This window comes from Aythya marila (assembly GCF_965140915.1).
Source record: "Aythya marila genome assembly, chromosome: 2".
In the NCBI taxonomy this organism is placed as follows: Eukaryota; Metazoa; Chordata; class Aves; order Anseriformes; family Anatidae; genus Aythya; species Aythya marila.
In genome coordinates, this window is record NC_139043.1 from 135492306 (window position 1) to 135515339 (window position 23034).

General features: G+C 43.3%; 2 protein-coding genes across 5 annotated transcripts in view; both read right to left on the reverse strand.

Moving 5' to 3' along the window:
* The window catches only part of SNX31 (sorting nexin 31), a 34062-nt gene extending 29813 nt beyond the window's left edge, over positions 1-4249 (reverse strand). For all 3 annotated transcript variants that reach the window (XM_082754302.1, XM_082754300.1, XM_082754304.1), the window contains exon 1: positions 4014-4249. In XM_082754302.1, the coding sequence (XP_082610428.1) occupies positions 4014-4065 (52 nt within the window). In that variant the 5' untranslated portion in view covers positions 4066-4249. The remainder of the gene's footprint in view (positions 1-4013) is intronic.
* Positions 4250-4382: 133 nt separating this feature from the next.
* On the reverse strand, positions 4383-19874 carry PABPC1 (poly(A) binding protein cytoplasmic 1). Of its 2 annotated transcripts, none has more exons than XM_082754299.1 (15): positions 19099-19874; positions 14256-14449; positions 14034-14149; positions 12163-12293; positions 10784-10878; positions 9678-9815; positions 9496-9591; positions 8753-9025; positions 8487-8580; positions 8201-8311; positions 7187-7341; positions 6651-6735; positions 6345-6475; positions 5953-6048; positions 4383-4833 (listed from the first exon to the last, which is right to left on the reverse strand). In XM_082754299.1, the coding sequence occupies exons 1-14, from the start codon at positions 19289-19291 to the stop codon at positions 5956-5958; spliced, it is 1905 nt and encodes a 634-aa protein (XP_082610425.1). In that variant the 5' UTR covers positions 19292-19874; the 3' UTR covers positions 4383-4833; positions 5953-5955. The 2 variants fall into 2 exon arrangements, with proteins under 2 accessions (XP_082610425.1, XP_082610424.1); XM_082754298.1 differs by having other exon boundaries at positions 12154-12293; positions 19099-19873.
* Between the last annotated feature and the right edge of the window lie 3160 nt (positions 19875-23034).

The window sequence follows — 23034 nt, forward strand, 5'->3', positions numbered from 1 at the left end:
CGGTTGGAACTGCTGGTGATGGAGAGCCTTGCCCCAGGCCTTCAACAGCTCAGTGAATCGTGGCCCTAAGGACAGAATTCTCTGCAGGCTCCCTTTAACGCATCAGTTTGGACAATGACTCTGCAATACACCACCCTCCTCACCCCACAAATTATCCAAGTTACTCAAAGCAGAAACATGTCTATTAGATGAAGAATTCAGAAAGCCCTTTTGATAGGAATCCTAGTCCAAAACACTAAGTGACCATCTTTCCATGTTATGTTGCCCACAGCAATGATTAACAATGCTGCTGAGAAGGATGTGCATAGAAGTAGAAGGACTGAAGATCTCACTTGTTTAGTTTTTCAAGAGTAAGCCCATAACCAATGCAATCAGGCAGCTCTAACACTGCCTGACACAGGAACATCTTGATTTCCACCACTTTGTCCTCTTAGGAGGACACGTACCCCGGCACCCAATGAAATCCAAATTTCCTGGCCTTCTCCAGAGCAGCAAAGACGATGTGTGCAATCCAAATCGCCTCTGTACCAAACCTTGGATTTAGCTGCACACAAAGACACAGCCTGCTTGGGAGGGCTGAGGGTGAATACAGCATTCATTCACTCAAATCACCATTCATTTCAAGAGCAGGCTTTTGGCCGCTGCTAAATTCTGAAGTGTTTGCTGTGGGCAGAGAATGGAAGAGGGAGAAGGAGCGAAGGAATGAAATACCAGAGGGTTCAGCAAAATCAGCTTAGGGCTGAGCAGTTGCAGGGCTGCGGAGGATCAGCATAAGCCTCTGAGACATGCTAGGAGGGAATGTGTGGCAGAAGGACGTGACTGCCTATTAGACTGCCTTTAACCCAAGGGAACAACAATGTTCTACCTCTGCCGAGTAAATTGACTTGTCTGTGGGGTGAATTGTTTAAATTTAACAGCAGTACTCCAATGAAACAGTGATAGGGACGCTAACAAAACATAGCTCACTATCTCTAAGACCAAAAAAAATGTAGATCAAATAGAAGACATCGATTAAATGTCTGTGATATACAGTGAGGAGTTGCCATGTAGAGTGGGATGAAAAACCTAACAGACACAGGGTTTCATTTCCTTAAGTCTTCATAACCTCAGCAGAATTGCCTCACTATTTCCTTCTGTTACAGAAACTACCTCGTATTTCAGGCTGGTACAGATGCTGGTGCTTGACACACCCACAGAAGACTGACGCAAAACTGAAGGAACTCCTCTTTTCCTCCTTTTTCCATTTCCCCACATGCACAAGGTTAAATAACTTGCACTTTCTTACAAAATACAAGAAATAGTTTGGTTTTACTCCTGCAGACTCACTGAAATCACATTACCTCTTATCTGGGGAAACGAACTGAGGTGGGCTCTTAGCTTTCCTGCTAGGGCCCTTAAACTGCAAATAGTTTGGTCTCCAGGTCCACCTTTAACATCACGCAATTTTTCAACACTTCTATTATGGTGTTAAGGATTTTTGATTTTTCAAACTATCTCCAAAACTTTAATGGTTTTTATAGTTGGTATCACATAAAGTTGTGCATTCAACCTCTTATCATATACGTACCTTGTTTGAACTGCTTCTCTTTGTGGGATTTCCCATCCAATTTCAAAAATTCTGAATTGCAGTCCCACACTGCAGCAAGACTGGAAACTAAAGGGTTACCCCATCTGCCTCCATCAGGACAGGAGTGAACATCAGAATTGTACAAGCTTACCTTAACACTCCTTTAGTGAAGTGGGAGGTAAAGGATCCATTTATGCCAGACCACCTCTCTGTGCTATGTTTATTTCTCAGATTCGCTTAACAGAAAAAAAAAAATCCATTCTGAAGTTCTCTGAACTAGTGGAAAAATAAAGTCTAACTTTTCGATTTATTTTTTTCAGGGTGTGGGGACTGGATGCACACAATGACATCAGAAAGCATGCTGTAGGGCTTTGAGATTACAGCAATAGGTCCAGAAAACACCTGCCTCCCTCCTCCTCCCCCATAAAGCACAGCCTTCAGATAGCATTCTGCAATGAACTCACTATAACCCCTCCTGTGACTCTGCAGAAATCATATCCTGGGAACACAATCACTGGAACCCCGTGGGCTGCAGTGTTTAAGGACCATGCTTCTCCCCGAGTAGATCTTTTTAAAACAAAGATGCCAACTTTGCTACTTCCTTTCTCTCCCTGCTTTATCGCTTCTGCAGAACTGATAAAGGACACAACTGGGTAGAAAACGCCTCTCATTCTGCAAGTTCACAGAAACTACAGCCTTAAAGGTAGGGGAAAGAAAGCGGGCAGCAGCTGCAGGGTAACCCATCTGCAGACAGACAGCTTCAACTACCAGTTAACTTACACAGTGAAAAGTTTAGCAAAAGCTTTTGTTAGTCCCTCCCTAGGTGGCTGATCACAGAATCAACTTCTTGCAAAACTCTTGACCTCAGTAAGGTCCTATATCAGGTTAAAGGCAGCTCAAACTAGTATTTTTCTTCAGTTTTGCCATATTTGGTTACTTACTTGAACATTTTTGGTGCACAACACACAGGCTGAACTGTAGGTCCCATCAGGCCAAATGATCATAGAATAACCGAATCATTTGGGTTTGGAATCAGGTTGGGAAAGGTCTCTAAGATCTGGTCTAACCTTTAACCTAGCACTGCAAGTCCACCATTAAAACATGTGACAAAGCCCTAGAAGTTTTCTGAAGACCTCCAGGGATGGTGACAAGCACTTCCCTGGGCAGCCTGTTCCAATACTTCACAACCCTTTCAGTTAAGAATTTTCTCCTGACATCCACCCCAAACCTCCCCTGGCGCAACTCGAGGCCATTTCCTCTTATCACCTGGTGCTTGGGAGAAGAGACCAGCCCCCACCTCACTACAGCCTCCTTTAAGGTAATTGTAGAGTGCGATAAGGTCTCACCTGAGCCTCCTTTTCTCCAAGCTAAACGACCCTGGCTCCCTCAACAGCTCCTCATTGTACTCGCTTTCTAGACCCTTCACCAGCTTGTGTGACCTCTGGACACGCTCGAGCACCTCAATGTCCTTCCTGTAGTGAGGGGCCCAAAACTGAACACAGTATTTGAGGTGTGGTCTCACCAGAGCTGACCCCAGGGGGACGATCACTGCTCTACCCCTGCTGGCCACACTATTTCTGATACAAGCCAGGATGCTGTTGGCCTTCGTGGCCACCTGAGCACACTGCTGGCTCATATTTGGCTGTTATCGACCCCCAGCTCCCTTTCCAGCAGGCAGCTTTCCAACAGCTGCTCCCCCCATAGCACTGCATGGGGTCGCTGTGCCCCAGGTGCAGGATCTGGCTCTCAGCCTTGCTGGACCTCACACAGTTGGCCTCAGCCCACTGATCCAGAGCCCTCCTACCCTCAAGCAGATCAACACCTGCCCAATTTGGTATCATCTGCAAACTTGCTGAGGGCACACTCAATGCCCTCATCCAGGTGATGGTACAGATATTGAAGAGAACTGGCTCCAGTGCTGAGTCCTGGGGGATACAATCAGCAACTGGCCTCCACCTGGAGACCCCTTTCTTTCTTTGCTATTATACAGCAGATCAGATTGAGACCAATATAAATAAAGCCCCCCTTTCCATTCACTGTTTAAAATTATAAGGATGAGCCAAGAAGATAACCTTTTACAAGAAACATCAGATTCAAATTTTGTGTAGGCTCACTGTACCAAAAGTTAATGAAAAGATCTTTTGCTAGCTGTTGAAGTTGCCTTTGGCGAAGGATTTGTTCACCATATTCAAAAAAAAAAAACAAAACAAAATGCAGCAAGGCTAAAATTAACCAGTAGCCTTTCGCTTGTGTTAAGGAACACATTAGCAATTTCAAGGCAGGATTAAGCAGTTCTATCCACAGGACTTTTATGGTGTTTATCTTTTGGTTAATATGCACTTAATACATTGCCACTCGAACCTTGTTGTTCTAGGAAGCCTTGTGTTTGTACCTTCACAGGAACGTAATCTTACAACACCGTTGCAGGCAATCCTTGTTCATTCACCTGTATCCACACTGCTCTGCCTCCACCTCAGCCACAGTGACGTTATTGCCATGATCAGGGTTAATTCCAAAGAAACAGCAGGAAACCTGTATGAGGAGTCTTCCTTCCACCAAGGTACAGTATTTTAAATGGCTACTTCTGTTTATACACTGACATAGCCCAGACATCATGCTATGAAGGATTTTAAACCCAGATGTGGATCTAGCTGCTCTTTTTGTTTAAAGCCTAAGTTTTTATTACCAGTAACAGGTGGCTAAATGGAGGCTAATCTGCCAAACTGCTAAAACATACTCAAGGTGGATTCTAACTTGGTATTCTGAAACACTACCTTATCAGAAGGACACCGTACAAAAAACTATGACAAGTAAATCAGTGTTTAAGGAATTTTTATTAAACCAAGAATTTTATAATCCAAATTACGTTTCTTTGCTCAGCTATCAATTCTCACTGTCAACTAAAACAGTGGTGATACTCTGAGCTTTTCCACAGTAAAGAATTACAAAATTAAAGAAAGGAATGCTTTAAATTTTTTTTTTTTTTTTACTGTGCTGAAAATTCTTTTTCCCCCGGGTTTATAAAACATTAATTTGTATTTTTTATTTTACTATTTTTTTTTAATTTTAAATCAATAAGTAATCTAGGACTAGCACTTGTTTTACTAGCCCCGGCATTGCTCTGTACATAAGCTTCGAAGTTTCCTTTCCTTTTTTTATTTATTTTATATTTTGCAATGTTTTTCTCAATATTTAATAGTTTTTCCATGTTTAGATTTTTTTTTCTTCGGTGAAGCGAAGTTCTAGATTGTAGTTCCCGGATCTTTCTGTAAACAAAAACAATGCTGTTAGGTATTCAACTCAAAGCAGCACCTTGCTTTCTGCAGCTGTAAGCTGGATAATACTTTGTACTTTCACAGTATTGATCATGCTAGAGTTCGTTACAAGCAGGGTATCATAGAGGCAGATAACCCACTTTTTAGAGATATTTAAGTTCCTCAAGGCTGCAATCATTTGCAAGGTAGAACGAAGTCTGGAACTAAACAGAACTCTGCACAGCCCAGCCTTGGACAAGGGCTGGGCACGAGACTTTGTTACTGTAACCTGATTGCAGAACAGAGACCTCTACTCTAAGGTCAGCTCAAACAATTAGAGCATTTTCAAATTCCAATTACTAAAGCATCATGGAACACAAGGCGTAATGTTCTCTAAGTTTGGGCAGCTTAGTTTAGGCTAGACAACCGTTCAACACTTTTTAATCTCCAGTGTGAAAGTGTCACGAGCAAAAAAGAAAGGAAAAAAGCAGCATGACTCATTCTGCCTCCAAAAGACCATTTCCTGCCTGCAAGGAGACCAAGAAAGATGAAGATTTTAAGTGATCAAATTTAAAAGCAGGCCTTTTCAGCTGATAAGTGTGAGAAGTTCACATACAGGCAAAACCCAACTGAAAGGAATGGGGAATAGACACCTACATTATCCCCAACTCCACATTTTTCCACTTTTGAAATGGTAAATGTAGTACCTTTTGCCTCTTCCCGTCATGCAAAATTAAGATATTAACCACTCAGAAAATGTAATCAGGATAATATTTTAACTGCCATTAAGGAAGATGTAAGGAACAGTAGGGCTTAGTATCATTTAAGCTTACTTCCCCCCAAATTTGCAAAAGTTCCTCTTGAGCAATATGAACAGCAACATTTGACAGAACTTCTCCCTTTTGCAGGCATGCCCAAAAGCAATACCAGCTAAATATGCTGTTCAAAACAATGCTTTAATTCCAGTTAAATATGCACGATGAAGTATAAAAATATCCTACCACCATGACCACAGCTCCTACTTTCTGCGGCTCCAAATGATACTGAGCCTGGAAACACTGCTTGTAAGGCCATGGACTAGGGACTGTTGCCCTACTCACCCTATAAAGCTGCATTCCTCAGAAAACTTACTTATTAAACACTTGGAACCCCAGTGGGGTTATTAACTGCCTTTTGAGCAGCCTCTTTAGCTTGGTGGGCTTGTAGTACGGCTACAGCTTCATCAACCTGGGAAGTAAAAAAAAAAAAAAATAATTAAGAGGGAAGCTTAATTATTTTTAAGTTTATGAAGTGGTTTAAATTATACATGCAAGCAATACCTGTATCATTAACAATAAATGGATAACATTAGTTCCAGCTCATGCTAACGTAAGTCTCTGCCACCCACCAGAACAGAATATTCTAACTTGTCACCCCAGGCCAATGTTGCATTGCCACTACTCCACCATGCCAGCACAAACACCCGTTCAATCAGAGTAGATTTAATTGCTTACGAAATTAGCAGGAGGCAAAGGCTCACCCACCTTCGAACGAAGAGATTCAGGAGACTCGAGCATGTGAAGGAGTTCAGAGTTGTCAATCTCCAACAGCATACCAGTGATCTTACCCGCCAGAGTAGGGTGCATGCTTTGAATGAGTGGAAATAGACGTTCACCTAGAAAAAAGTTATCAGGAGTCACAGATCTCATCTGATGACCACAGCTTAAGATTCAAGGGAAAAGGGCAACAACTTCCTTCTTGTTCTACTCCTAAAACCATTTATTCTGCATTTCAGAGTACTCTGAGTGTTCCTCCACCACAAGGCATCAGGAGAGAGACCATGTACATACCTAACATCTGCTTTTGTTCTTGCGGTGGGGCAGAAGCCAACATGGAAGCAGTCAATGGTTCCTGACCTTGCACATGGACAGCAGGCTGCAAAATTAATATTACACCATTTCAAAATTAAATTCTATTTTATAATTACACACAGCTTCAAATATCTGTTACACAACTCAGCATAAGCAATGCCTACACTGTCAGAAACCTGAAAAAAATGACTCTCAAGTCAATTTAATCAAGTAGTGTTGGTTAGGGCTGAGTGATGCTGGAGATTAGCATCAAGCACTCCACTGGGGAGCAAACACAGAACACTCAGGCTAAGCTATCAAGCAAGGCATCAAGCTATCAAGAAAATATGAAGTAACACAGGATCCCATCCCAGGTGAACTTGAAATACACTTAAAGCCCCGAGGCTGAAAACTGGTGCCATAATGCAGAGCCTCAATTCTACAATAACAAAGGAAACTCTTAATCATAAGCATCCCTGCCTTTCATCTTCAAAAAAGGAACAGCAAAAGCATGACCAGTTCCTAAAATTACGTACCTGCTGCATAGCAACCTGTGGCTGTGTGTTAAGATGCTGCTGAGGATTGCGGACACCTGCAGCATATTTGTATTGTGGTACTGTGCGTACAGCAGGAGTAGCTGCAGTAGCTGCTGCTGCAGGACGTGGACCCATTGTTTGTGTTGATGTATTAGCTGAAAAGACAACAATTCTGCTTATGAACAGTCCCATTTTTAATTTAGCATACACTGTACAAAAGTTGAAATAACCAAAACCAAATACATAATTTAAGTATTGCATTACAGATTCATCTCAGTCGTATTATCACATCACTGGTCCCATCTGAACATTCAAATCTAGAAATCTACTGGTTGTTACTCTCCAGTCACCTTACTTTTTTTTTTTTTTTTAAAAAAACAAAACAAAACAAACATGTTTTAGAAAGATGTATGAGAAAACAATTCACTTTTGGTTGAGTATTGATGTAGTTTCATCCCAACCTCAAAGGCCATGATTTCCTGAGTGTACACACTGTCTCAACACTCATCTAAAAAAAAGATACTCTTGAAGTGGATAGCTAAAAACCACCAGCTAATATGTTCTCAGTTAAGACTCCAATACAATCAATTCTGGTTCATTCAGTGATGTGTAGATTCTGCACAATAGCAGCTCACAGTATTCTATTACAAATAGTTAAAAGCTAAATTGGATCATCTCAGTGTTCTTCCATGCAACTTATTAAATTGCCACATTGATATTTAGAAATGGTAGAAGCTCTCATACAACACTATGAAAACGGACAATAACAGAAGAACTGTTCAGTGCTAGAGACAGGACTACATCTGGAGTCTGATTTTCATTCTTTGATGGGACAATATTTTAAGAAGCTAGTAAAAGGTGATTATTGGCTTGCCAATTTAGAGCCAGAAAAGGAGAGAAGCAGTACCACATGTGACACTGATCCGATGCTTGAGAGATTCTGAACCAGCAAAATTTTTTTTAAAAAAAAAGAGGTTTTATATTTTAAGTTAAGTTTTTATAAGTGAAACTCACCAACACGCTGCGTTGACATGACTCGTGGAACTTGTGAAGAAGCCGGTCTCATGGTACTAAATGGTGGTCTGGGCGCTGCTGGGCGGATAGCACCAGGCATGTTTTGGAATGCTGTTTTAGGAAAGGTATCTCACATTACACACTGAAACACTGCATGGTGAGGAGAGCGTAGAAGGAATATGATAACATGGCAAAGACTGTAATACCATGAAAATGTCTGTAAAATTTCAAAGGTAAAGGCTATCGAGTTTACCACAATCACTGGAGAAGGAAAGAAGTGACTTACGATGAGGTCTGGCACCCTGAGCAGTCCAGCGAGGACTAGGTCTAGCAAGTTGAGCAAGTTGATTAGCAGGATAGTATGCAGCACGGTTCTGAGTCTGTCAAATGCAAAAACATGTACTTTTGTTATCCTCTGAGGGCACACTGAACAGTCAATCCCCTTTTCTGCTATGCTGAAGTTATAGATACATTCTAATTGTTTTATTTACTCTTCCATCTAAACAAATTTGCTACATGGTACAAAATATTGTTACTCATCTCTATACATACCTGTGGGATAGCTGCCATGAAGTAACCTGAAGGAGGTGCTGGCTGGTAGGGGTTGATTACAGGATTAGGTACTGCTCTTACACTTGCCATTCTCTGCATATACTGGTTGGTGAGGTGAGCCTGGCGCTCTTCTTTACGCTGCGCTAGAGCTACATATAATGGTTTAGTAGCCACAATTCTACCATTCATCTCTGTGACAGCTTTGGTGGCTTCTTCTGGTGATGAAAAGCAAACAAACCCAAATCCTTTGCTGCGCCCACCTTCCATCATGACCTGCCAAGTACAAAGCACAGTTTTTAAACAAGAGAATTTTATGTCTTTCCCTACTCAACTTGCACAAATCTCCTTTTTCAGCTTACTATACATGTGACACCACAGGTTTGCTTTACTGAATGCATTTATGAAAAAAAAAAAGGAGTATCACTGCTGAATGAGTTAATTCTTTAGTGAATACAGATTAAAATCTCAGTGAAGTAACACTGAGCATACCATTGCAATGAGAAGATGCTATTTTTCTCAAACTCATGCAGTAATACACAGTTTAAGTCAAGGAAGGACAATAGCATGATGCATTTAATCTGAGATGTACAAAAATCAGGAAAGCAGAAGTCCATGTATATATAACAGTAGCACTGATAGGTAATTGGGTCACATTTCTGTGAGTCAAGGAAACAAATTGCTCTTACTTAGTGATCATCATTCACCAACAAAAGGAGGAGTGCAATCTACAAACTTAACATTACCTTTGCACTAGTGATTGTACCAAATGGGGAGAATTCTTTTCGAAGGCGTTCATCATCAATGCCATCATCAAGATTTTTCACGTAAAGGTTTACACCCTAAAAGAAAAGTAAAGTTATTTTAAAAAGCAAATGACTTGCTTAAATCTAAAAATAAAAGTAGTCTTCTTGAATTAAAAGCAAACCTGGTATCTGGTGATCCTGTCCTGCTTCATTTGCTCAAATTTACGCTTCAGCTCCGTCTGTCTTTCCACTTTTTTCTGAGCCCGGCCAACATAGATTTGTTTCCCATTGAGCTCCTTCCCATTCATCTCATCTACAGCCTTCATTAACGAACAAGATGTTAGTAGTGGCTTATATTTCAGTGTTTTTCAGCCATAAGAAAAAGTAATTCAAATATAAAAATCACATTTACTGAGGTATTGGTATTCTAAGTTACTTGAAACACACCATGTGTGATCCTGACTCCTGTGAGAGAAACAACTCATTGATGAATGAACGCAAGGCTGAGAAAAATGTACATTTAAGACAGGATTTGTTCCAGCTTTTTGCTCGTGCGCTCGCATTACTGAGAAATCACAGAAATGCCTTTTGAAAAGCAAACTTCATTTGTTGCCCCTGATCTGCTCTGTGCTGCTTTTTTCTCCTGATGCTATGTCCTTCCTGCCACAGCAAACTGACACATCAAAGCAACAGCTGCCAACGAATTAAATTATACAGCACACTGGCATGTTACAGACATACACACAAATTAATGGGACCCTTGTTCCACAGTTACTTTTCAAGGTAAAAGCAAAATCACAAGGCTATTTTCTTACAGCTATGCCAAACGTACTCCATAAAACTAATAGCCTTCCTGCTGACTTAGCAGTCCTGAAGTTCAAAACCTCCATCCCTTCTGCTTTGCAGTTGCACAAATGCTTTGTGCAACCAAATTGGATCCAATGATTCATCTGGGTTTTGCAGGGATGTAATAATTTACTATGCTTGCATGTTGCCCAGCATGAAGGAATCCAAACCTCATCAAAACCTTCAAGCCCAGCTACAACAGAGCCTTTTTCTCAGTATCTTAATTTAACAGGCTCTTCAAATCAACTGACATTTCCTCAAAGGAAAGCATTTTAAGTGATATCAACTATGTTCAGTCCCTTAGGAAGAAGATCCCTGCTTTTGCAGTGTTTTTGACCAATTAAAAGCCCTTAATGAACTCACAAGATTCCAAAGCATTCAATGAAACTTATTATTTGAGTCTCAGGTTACAGAATTCCTAACACGAAGTACAAAAGCTTACTTTTTGGGCATCTTCATGTCTTTCAAAACTAACGAAGCCGAAGCCTTTGGATTTTCCACTCTCATCAGTCATAACTTTCACACTTAAGGCAGGACCTAAAAGGAGAATGTAATACTTTATGTGGTGTATACAGAGCATATTCTCTTCACATCTTCAACACTGTTTAGAAGTTTTAATATTTAGTTTCTTCATTTATACTACAAAAGACTCTTGCACCAATGATAGTATCTAGTAAACACCATCCATTAATATAAAATTGCTGATTTGCCCTTAGGCTGAACTACAGCTTTTATGGCTGATGTCTGCCACGCTGAATTTCTTAACTACTGTATTTTCAGCCAAAATGGAGTACAAATTTAACTTCAAAGTGAAGTAATTTTAATGGGGAAAACCCATGATGTTTAAGAAGTGTTGGTGCTTTTGTCCTTTGAAACAGGTATTGAAAGGTGGAGAGGAGAGCCTTCTATTAGCTATGGGCTTCACACCTCTTGTCCTGGTGAAAGGATCCCAGCTCAGCTGTTTCAAACCTTTGAAAAGCTGTGGTTCAGACTCAATTGTCAGAGACATGAGCTAAATTTGCTACCATTTCATCCACAAACACAATAGTGGAAAGGAATTTCCTGTGAATGCTGCTATACTGTTGCAATAGGGTATCTTACATACAAGGCTCTGCCTTGGTTTGCACAATATCCACTGGAGAAGAGCAAAGCATAGGAAAAAAAATATAATATAGAAAGCCACGAGGCTGAGGACAACAGATACAGCCTATAAACCAGTGTAAGATCTAACTGGATAAAGGAACTTTGCCACTTCCTAACTTGGTGACACATCACATATAGACATGCTTACCATAACTCTGCCCTGAGCATAAATGAGGGTCAAGACAGAACCGAATAGCTTGCCAATGGCAAAGTTCCTCATTATTTCAGAGTAAGGAAGCCACCGCAATGTAACCAAGTAATGAAAACAGATACCTTGAATAAAGCTAAGTCTGCAAGGTGAAAAAGCTACAGGAAACTTTTTTGTCATGCTTCCTGTACAGAACTTGCAACATCAATCTGTACTAGAATAGAAAACACTTCCATTTACAGCTTAAAGAGTTTGCAAAACCCATCAAAAAGACTAGACACTGTTTCCAAATTATCAAACAATTCTGATAGGAGGATTATATATTCTATTATGGCCACTTTAAATTCTTTAGTGGATATAATTACAGTTTCAAATTCACACTGATACAAATACTAAGTTTTCCATACTTTTAAAATAAAAAGTTCAGCCAGCAATCTGATTCCTCCTATTATAAAGCACCATACAGCTGTAAGAGCTGAAGTTCACTGGTGTTTATATAAACTCAAAGCGTAAGACATTACCAAACTTGCCAAAGAGTTCCTTAAGTCTCTCATCATCCATGTCTTCTCCAAAATTCTTGATGTAAACATTGGTGAATTCCTTTGCTCTGGCTCCAAGCTCTGCCTCGCGTTCCTTACGGGATTTAAACCTTCCAACGAATCTAGTTTCATGAGAACAGAATAGAATAAAGTAAATTGTAGCACCTTGACAGGCTTGCTTTAATCATCTGGCATACTTTATTCTTTATCAGTCTCATTATTCATTACAGGCATGAAATTCTTCAAGTAAAATATTCAAAATAAAACTGTAAGAAAAACAATTTTACTATCCTTTTCTGTATCAGTGCGCTTATCACAACTACAAGCATAAGAACAATTCCAAACTACTGGCAATATTGTTTGCTCTTCTGCAGCCCTTGACATCAGGAGACACACAGGCAATGGGAAAGAGTACTAAGTAAACTGAAATTCTAGTTACCAGCATAATCTGTCATACGAAAAACTTGGCAGCCATTCTGCACCCTAGCTTTTAAGCAAGAGCTATTTAACCAACTTTCTGCATGCCCTTAGACACCTTTCCAGCCTGTATCAAAGCAAACCCTTATTTTTCCCCCACCTCTCTCAGTAGGCATGGAGAAATAAATAGTGCAGCTTGCTCTGTAGTCAAATACCATTGCAAGTTGGCTGGGAACACTAAAGGTCAGCTCACACTGGCAGAGAAGGAACAGAGGCTGAACAGAACACCCTACAATCCAAGGAACTCCTCTAGTACAGAAGTTATGAGAGTACAAGAGGCACCGATTTCTGGTTACAGGCTTTTATTCTCTAATCATCACCTGAACTTCATAGTTCCAAACCTAACCAATTCAATAATGCAGCATACAGTAGCTCAACAGTTTCTTCAATACTGACAACTTCACCAGGTTCGTAATAACCAAAGATAAAAACAATATTGTTCAGCAGATTTTGACAGTGAGCAGAATATTTTAATTCACTTGCTTTTATGATGCGTTTTATTAAACACAGTTTATGTAAGTAATGTGGTTTATGCCTGTATGCTGGCATTTTTACTGATTTAAAAAGGTTATATAAAGAGCAAACTGAGTGAAAACATACACAGTGTGCCAGCCAAGCACAGAACAAGAGGGAAAACTAAAGTTTCAAAAGATATGTTCTCCCTGCACATGGCTTGATCCACCCATTAAAAATAATCCAAGAGGGTAAGCTGATGCCAATTTGTTACCCTTTTTTTCCAAAGCCACTGAAGTATTTACAGAGCTATTCTTCTGCAACTACACCAAACACCATAATGATCCCTTAAGCACAGCTGTAGGCACACTCACTCCTCCCAGCCCAGCCTAGGTATCACTATACAATTGCCAAAAGATTATTTTTTTTTCCTATAGTAGAGAACAGGTATTTTTTAATCCATTGTGTTCATAAGTTTTCTTTTCTACTCCTGCTCCCCAGGTATGTCTATTAACAGACATGAAGAACATTCAGCATAATCAGACCACTACTCAAGATTTAGTAGCTTCAGCACTCTTAAGATTCACTCAAAAAACGGTAACATACCCATCACACAACTTTAGTAAGAGTTGTGCTTTACCTCAGACCAGTAAAACCAGAAAAGAGAAGTTCCCAAACTCTCATTACAGCACCGACTTTTAAGACAACTTTTTTCTTTCCTGAAGTGCATTAGCAGAGTTTTCTGAACATATTCTGCCTTTAGAGTAGGTAGGTAACACAGTTTGTAGTATTCCTAGCACAAAAATTCTAAGTCATTTTAGATGAGAAATGTTTAGAACAACCTGTCTCTTCTAGGTAAGCTCTAAAAGCCCACGTCTACTTTAAAGAGAGTTTCAGTCTGTTGATCTACAGCTCCGTATTTATGTACTTACACTTTGCGGTCATTAAGCAGCATACCATTCATTTTTTCAATAGCTCTTTCTGCAGCTTCTTGTGTCTCAAAATGTACGAATCCATAACCCTTGGATCCATTTTCGTCACATACCACCTATTAAAGAAAATCTTTGCTGTAACAGCCATGGAATGTTTCCCGCATGTATTTCCTCCCCCACCAAATGCCAAACCGTTAAATGCACCCAGAATTTTGCACTAACCTTACAAGAAAGGATGTTTCCAAAAGCAGAAAATGTGTCATACAACGCTTTGTTATCAATTGATTTGTCCAAGTTTTTGATGAAGATGTTTCCTACACCGCTTTTGCGTAGAGATGGATCGCGCTGAGACCACATGATGCGCACTGGTTTGCCTTTAATGACATCAAAGTTCATGGTATCCAAAGCTCGTTCAGCTGGAAAAAAACATCACGGAGTTAGTAGGAAACACTAAAGTTGCTTTAGGAAGTGCAAAACCAGCGTTTTGAGTACAGTTCTTCAAATAATTTTAGCTTAGTCTAGTATCATCACCACCAAGATGCAAATCCAAACTTCCAATGCAAATAACCCCCCCCTCTTCTCTGCAAGTAAAAACCAGCGAAAACTCCTCAGCAAAAGCTGTGCTGAAGAAACAGGAAGGAGCACGGGTGAGATGAATAAGCAGTAGAAACCCCAGTAGTCCCAGTGATTGTACCCCACCATGAAAAAATGGCACCCAGACAGGAAAAAGTCTATCAACTGACAGCAGTTATGACCCCATTCCCCAGGAGGAAAGGTTTTAACGTTTGGAGAAAGAGCAGCTGGCCATAGTGTATCAAAAAATGCTTCGGGGGTACAACTTGTGCCCACACTAGTCCTTCTGCAAATATTTACATACCAACTCCTAAGACAGCAGCAGCCCTAAACTGACAGAACTGCCTTGCAACTGAGCCAGGTGCAGTTCAAGCAGCTTCTCGACGCAACACTTTAGTGACAAAAAGAAAGATCTGTGATGGGCTTCTAGGCCGGGCACAGTTCAAAGAGAAGTAAAAATAGTGCTTTACTTTAAAAATCTCCCATAATATATATTTAAAGCTCATGATGAAATACACAGGTCAAAGGAGCAAGTATTAAAACAGCAAAAGGAACTAATGCAAGGTTTTGTGACTCCAGAGGAGCAGTTTTTCCAGTAGAGCTCCATAGCTGACTTTTCAAAGCCTGAATTTAAGACCTCAGTGTATTTAGACAGGGAAGTGTCAAGACGTCCTCAGTTTTCATGTCTCTTCAAAGCAACAAGATGTGCCTATGATGTTTTAAGTCAACAATACATTTAAGCAAGAAAGAGAGACAGCTCTAAATTATGGCAGACACCATCTCCTGCACTAGCTCCTTTCCAGTTTTGCTCCTGCCTGTCTGGCAGAACCCTGAAAATAGCCCCAATAAATACCTGAGGTCACAGCCATCGGTACCAATGCGACATGAACATGACTGAAATCATTCAGTGTTAGTTTAAAACCAGTAACCACCTGGTTTATTTGTCTTTCTCAGGAGAAGGACCGAAGGCCAACCACGTTGCCAAACTCAACCAGAATCCTTTTTTTTTATTCTCCTTTTAGTGCTGCTCATGTATTTGGCTATGCTGCTGGATATTATGGCCAAAGAAAATGTGCAGTTGGCCTCCGTTCAGCTAATACACCACGGCATCTCCTTTAGTGCCGTGTTTTTAGATCACAAATGGATTTGAAGACAGACATCTGTAGAGGTTAACTAGACAGACAGGTAAAAGTCATTTGCTTGTGAAAAATCATCTACAGAAACTACTGCTACAGTCACACAACAGCCAACAACCGATTCAGAGCTGAAGCCACAGAAATACAAGCACTGCCAATCTTTTGTGAAAGTTCACAAAGCTCTCACAAACTTCGGTATAAATCAAGCAGGAGAGAAGGAGCCAGCTTTGGTTACTGGTAATTAGACACAAGGAGTACTAGAACAGCAAATTACTAAAAAAAAAAAAAAACCTGCTGGCCAAACAGAACAAGTTGTGGATATCAGGCTTGCTGTGGTAGAAACATCGAACACTTTGGGATTGCCCTGGAAGTCATTACAATTATTACTGCCAGCGCCAGCAGAAGTGCCAGTAATAAACACTTTGTGATTTCCAGCAGTAGCAACAGGGCCTGCTTTTACTCGAAAAGAGGCTTTCCTAATTTGTGCTAATTGCTTCTAGAATAATCCTGAAACTCCTCAGGAATGTGTGCTCATGGCCTTGCTTCCCAAACGTCTGATCCGAAGCGATTGCTGGTGGCTGATTCCACACCAGCCTTTGCAAACTGAATTAGCAGTGAGCACAAATCGTAGGCCGATACAATTTCTCCATGAGGACGAGGACAGCAGGGAAACCCTCCTTGTCTTTTCTGTGGAGTGGAAGTGCAAGAAATAGGAAGATTTCAGCTTCATATGCACCAAAGTCATACCACAATATACTTTAACAGATGACTAGAATACTTTACATACTTCACTAGGCATAAGCTGCTACTCAGAAAAAATTGGAAGCAGTAAAATTGGCTTTTATCACACTACAGCTTGCCACAGGAACCCTTGGACTAGTTTGCAGGGGGACAATTCAATCCGGTAGTTAACTTGTTACCCAGAGGACACACCTACCCAGGCTACCCTTTTGCTGATTCTGCTGGAGCTTTTATTGAATGAGTCACCGGTTCCCATTTTAGTCACGAGCAACTGGCCGCTCAACTTTCGCAGCAACTTCAGAATCGCACAGAACGCACACCGGGTGCTAAACCTCCACTGGGATAGCTACGAGATAATAAAGCCCTGGAAACAGAGCCACTGACAAAAAAAACAACTGATGGGAAAAGTGCAGTTTCCGATTACTCAAGGATAAGCCCAGTTCAGTGATTAAACAAGATTGCTGGGGCTTTACTCCGGACAGTGACTCAAATTCAGAGAAGTCACGGCTGTGAAATGTGAGCATACCTCACGAGTGTGTCACCCGGCCTAATTACTTTTCGGAAGAGCTTTGAGATCCCTGGTTTACAGGCAGCTGGTAATGTCAAGCACACCTTCAAAGACCTTTTCAAAAGCCCAGCTAGTTGTTACCGGCTGTTTAATGAGCGTAGTCTGAGATGTAGGTAAGAATTAGGCTAAACCAAGGAAAGGCAGCCAGCTTGGAATTAAAAAGCAACCAACATGACTACAGGAATAACCATTCATCCTCAGAGCTGCTAGTGCAAGGTTCCAGAAAATGCTTCGAGGCTTCAGGAAAGTGCGATCTGTCAAAAAAGATCAGCAAACACTTTCTAGGTATTTGCCAAGAACATCGAATTCTTGCAGAAGTACAGTCACATGGTCACATCGATGTGTTTTGTGCTTCCAGTGAGGTGCCCGTGCCTGTCTGATACAGAGGAGAAATGCTTGTAGCCGAACCAGACTGGGTGTCAAACACGGACACCTCCACCCCCCACGTCAGAAAAATACTTACAGGTTTGGAGTAATGGCATTTTCCTAAGAGGCACATTCTCAAACCCTGAATGCAAATGCTGCTGGGGTGAAGCAGCTCTGTTTATCCCCCCCCATTTGGCAAATTACTAAACTAAGTCACAAAGTGTAGGGTTGACGAGGCTGTTTAGGTAACCACAAAGGCGAGGTCGACCCTCTCGGAGTTGTCATTACTAGGGAGGAAAAGCATTTGAATCACCCTCAGCTTCTGCCTTGCCATTCTCATATCACAGTGCTGAACTGTGCTGACCACTTATTTTGCTTTTTAAGAGTAAACCGTATGGCAGTTTTTTTTATCAACTGAAAGAATGTTAAGGCAAGCAGTTAAACTCTCTCCTCCTCAACGCTGTCTGAATAAATTAAAAGCTCTCTGAAGCGAGAGGGCTGATAACAAGTGAAATGTCTTATTAAAGAGACGAGACAGTAACTTTTACTACTTGCACACAGATAACGCTGGGGCACCAGAAGCCCGATCTGATAATGGTTACATGCGAAAGCCAACTCTGAAAGCCAGTTAATCTAATTGCCTGAAAAGTTGGTAATTCAAATCTCTTTCATATGCTCGAAAATAAACCCATTCTAATGGAAAGCTGTTTACTTAACTGTACTTGAAATCAAATATGATCTAGCTGGCCAATTTTTTTTTTCTTTTAACTGGTTTCCACGGAACTTAAAATCGGTTGGATTCGGTTCTTTTACCGAAATCCCCTCCGGAGGAGCGAGCCGGCTGGCCGAGCTTCGCAGAGACTTGGTGAGCGCTACACAGGAAGTTTCTCTGCTGATGTAACTTTGGAGAAATGGCAGCGTTGCGCGTAAAACAAGTTTCAGAGAAAAAAAGCAACTTCGTCAGCGAGCCGTCAGGGTGTAGCGGGAAGACAACCAGAGCAGGACATGGCAGAGAGCAGCCAGAGGAGGCCCGTGTAACCCCCCCCCCTTCCCTACACGTGATGAATCTGCCCCAGCGCTTCGGCCTGGAGCGGACGGTGGGTGCGTGGAGTCCCCGACGATCTCGGGCCGTCCTATTTCCTCCTGGTGCCTGTGAATCACGCTCACACACACACACCCAGCCCCTCACCACTTCTCACAGGGTGCTGATGACCACCGCGCTGCCTCCCAGCCAGCCTCCCCCCCCCTTTGGCCCCAGCAACCCGAGTCACAGCTGCCCCCACGCCTCCACCCCAGGAGCCACCGAGCCGGGGGAACGTCCCCAGGGCTCTTTTTACCCTTTTTTTTGCTTTCTTCCACCAATTCCTTCCCTCCACCCCGCTTCGCGGAAGCGCCTCCCCCCCCCCTCTTAACCGCCACGAGGCAGGCCGCATGTCAGCCCTGTGGGTGCGCGTCCCCCCCCCCCCCAAAAAAAACATTTTTATTTTAATTTTTTATTTTTTTTTCCCTCCCCACCTCTTCCAACCGGCCTCCGGCCCCACCCCGCGCCGCCGGAAAATGGATGCGGCGGCCGGGGCCGGCGGGAGGGGGCAAAATGGCTCCCCCGCACCCCCCCCCCCTAAAAAAGAAAGATGTGTAAAAATGGCTAAAAAATATATGTATTTGTGAAATCCGGGCTTACCGTCGGCCGGCTGCTGGAAGTTGACGTAGGCGTAGCCGAGCGAGCGGCGGGTGATCATGTCCCTGCAGACGCGGATGGAGAGGATGGGCCCGGCGGGGCTGAACTTCTCGTAGAGCATGGCCTCGGTCACATCGGGGTGCAGGTCCCCCACGTAGAGGGACGCCATGGGGTAGCTGGGGGCGCTGGGGTTCATCCTGCCGCCGTCTCCCGGCGCGGGGAGGGCTGGGGGGCAGCAGGCGGAGGCGCTGGCGACGCGAGGAGGCCGCGGCGGGCCCGGCGCTGCCTCAGGAGGCGGCGGGGGTCGGGGTCGGGGCCGAGGCGGCGGCGGCGGCGCTTAACGGCTGCGGGGCGCAGGCTCGCTCCGTGGCTCCTCGGGGCGGCGGCGGCGGCTCCGGGCTGAGGCGGTGGCGGTGGCTGTGGGGGGAGCTGCGCTGAGCTTCGCTTCGCTTCACCGGGCTTTATTTTTTTTTTTTATATATCAAAAACCGGCCGGTTGCAAGGAGGAAGGACGGGTTATTATTATTTTTTTAAGTATTTTTTTTTTAGCGATTTTTTTTAAGGATTTTTCTAAATTTTTTTTAAAGTATTTTTTTTAAAGGATTTTTTAAAATCTTTTTTTCAAGGATCTTATTTTTTTTAGGATTTTTAAATTTTTAAATTTTTTTTTTTTTTTTTTTTTTTTTTAGTAATAAAGGGGGTGCGGCGGCGGGGCCGGCGTGTCCCGGTGTCCGGAGCACACGCACTGCGCACGCAGCACCGACGGCGGCCGGGGGACAAGGGGGAGGCCGCCGCCCCGGCCGCGCTCTATATATACCCGCCCCGCCCCCCCCCGCCGACGCCGCACGCCACGCACCGACGGCGCGCGCCGCGCATGCGCCGCCGCGCTGAGGCGGAGGGAGCGGGGCGGGTACTGCGCCTGCGCCGCCGGCCCGCGCGGGAGGGCGCGTGCGCCGGGCGGCGTCAGCGGGGGGCGGTGGGAGGGGGGCCGGCGCGGCGCGCAGCGCGCATGCGCCGGGCAGGGGAGCACATGTGCGAGGCTGGGAGGGGGGTGGGGGGTGGAGGGGCGCATGCGCGGTGAAGGAGGGGAGGGGCTTGGAGGCGGCGCGCCGGCCGGGAAAAGGGAAGGGCCGCCCGCATGCGCAGAGGGGGCTGGTTCCGGCGCCTCGCGCGGAGGGGTGGTGTGACGTAGGTGGGGGCGGGGCTTGGTAACGGCCGCGGAGGCGCCTCAGGGTGGGGGGGGAGGGGCGGCGCCTCAGGGCGCTGTGGGGGGGGCGGTGGGGCTGGGGGGGCACCCGAAATAAAGTTATAACTGCGTGGATTTGGGTCCCTGGCTCTTTCTTACTTCTCTGTCATTATCACTCGAGCGTTTTCTTACACATTTCTTCTCCCCCAGCCGTGTTCTTGCCCCATCGTGTCAGTTGGCGCCCTTGGTGCTCCTGGGTGAGAGCGAGAAAGTGCCCAGAGCACAGCCGGGCACTGCTTCTCCCTGGCGCCACTTAAAACAAGCAAACAAACAAAAAATAAACAAAAAAAAAACCAAACAACAGCAGGATGAGTTTTGATCAGCAAAGGTGTTCTCTGATCTGGCTCTTAGATTCCTAACAACATACAGCTTCAGAGTTTTCTGTCACCAATGCTCTCAGGGAAGTAAAGATGTGCTCTTACCCTTAGCTGGATATCCACCAAAGTTCAAATTATAACTTAAAACCTCTGGAGCTTGCTCATTAAACATTTCTAGCATTTATCCCTTCAGCAAAATAATGGGCTTCTTGGGTCTTGTCCTCGTGGGTTATGCTCCTTTTGCTTGGAGCAAGGATGTAACCACTAATAAAAAAAAATGCTGTCTGCTTCCTCTGTTTCCCCATACTGTCATAAAGTGTTAAGCTGGCAGTTTGGCTGTTCTTTAGATGAGGAAAAAGATTCATTGTAGGAGGTAGGTGTAGTTAGCTGGTGGTGCCCAAAACAATTTTCCTGTCCTCCACCTCCAGCAAATACATTAAACTTACTTTTCGAGATGTGGCCTAAGTGCTTTTAGGCAAGCAGAAAGGATGGTTTTGTGGCCCAGGCACAAGATTCAAATTAAGCTTTAGATTCTGTTGGCAGAAATTGCTGGCAAATCCTCCCAGTCACTTAGGATTCAACCTCATGGAAAACTTGGGAGCTCGTAATGCTGATGGCCCCCCACAACTGCAGCCCAGAGCCCCAGGTGAGAGCCGGGGTCAGAAAGGGACCCTGGCAGGAGATCCCTGGATGGCACCACCCGATGTATTCACCTGGCTCTCTCCAGGACCCATTTTAGCTCTGCTTCTCTGAAGTCCCGTGTGATGGCGGGTGCCAGTTGCTGCTGCACGTTTGTCTCATCAGCTGGGCTTACTGCCCAGCCCCAGCGTACACCCTGCCACCGCAGGTGTTAAACAAGAATGGCTGAGCCTAGAGCTGGCCTCCTTGTCAGAAACAGCTTCTTTTTTTTGGAAACCACAGGCTTGGGATGTAGCTGGAAGACATAATTCAGCGTTTCCTTTGTCAGCTTCGGAGAATCTAAGCCAAAGAGGAATTGAATGAGGAGTAATAATTTAATTATACATCTTTGAAGTATTTCACAATCCAGATAAAAATACTTGATGGGCACGTTGGCTCCTATTGGCGGAGTATTACTAGAAAATAGAAAAATGAGCAATGTTTACACAGTATTTTTCACTAAGGGCAATTGATTAATATTTTAAATTACCCGGAAACGTGTTTTCTAAACAAAAGTGTTCTACCAAAGCTGCTAAAGACCCTTTGTAACTTAAAGCTCTAGGCAGATACAAGATTTTAATTTTTGTGTCAACGGTACTATGATTTGTGAATGCAATTATTTCTGATTCTAGGCTATCATGGAAGTGGGGAAGTTATTGAAATGTGCTCAGACTTCAACAAATTTCCTCTCTGTTGCCGAGGAATTATGACTTTTTGAAATATGATGGATTGGCTAAACTGTTGGAAATCATGCAAATCAGGTTTTGTAGGTAGCCACGGGAAGCATTTTTAAATTGTATCCGAAAACTGCTAATATTGAAGATCGATACTTTTCCAAATGAACACAGCTGATGCTTGATTTAGAAAAGAAAGTTTTATTGTCCAGAATAAGCGTGCTGTGTTGCCGAGTTCAGGAACTGCAGGATCTCTTCCACATCTCCGCTTTTTCCTTCTCAGCTTAGCTGCAGTACAGTGCCATATACTAAAAGTGCATTGTGAAAGCTAAAACCTTGATGATCTGTGTCAAAGAGATAAGGAGGAACATGTACCTTTTGAAGGGGAGTGCCGGCTTCTTTAAACTGAGTGCCTCGCTGATAATGCTGTTTGCTTTTGGGAGCCTACTTAGACCCGATATGCTTTTCGGTGCTGGGTAACCTTCTGAGCAGAGCCAATCCCAAATTCTGAGTATTTTCTTTAATAGAAAATAAAAATAATACAAGACCTCACAGCTGGGCATTTTGGAGCTTCTTGGGTGTGAGCAAAACCAGTTTTGCGTTTTTATTTTAGGGGCCATTTAATAAACACTCTTCACAAATGAAGAACTGTGTGTCCATTTCCTTCACTGAGCTGGTGTAGGGGAAGTCATTTTCGCAATGAGCAGCAGGGAAAGAAGTGTCATTCTCAGGCAGTCATGATGGGGGGAAGGCCACAGTTAATTACTTTATATTGTGCCTGAAGCAAACAAAACAGCAGGTTTGTGTGCTGGGATTGTTTTCTCCAGTGCAAAGTGCAGCTGAGAGCATGGGAAGGTGCTGAGCTGGGTATGGTCAGGAATAGTGCTGCGTGTTTCCCCTCGTGTCTCGTTAGGAGTGTGCTCTGTCTCTGTGCCCTTTTCTAGTTAAAATCAGAATTGCTTAACTGTTGGGCACGTTCCCTTCATCAGATGCTACAGCATCTCTTCACCTAGAAACAAACACC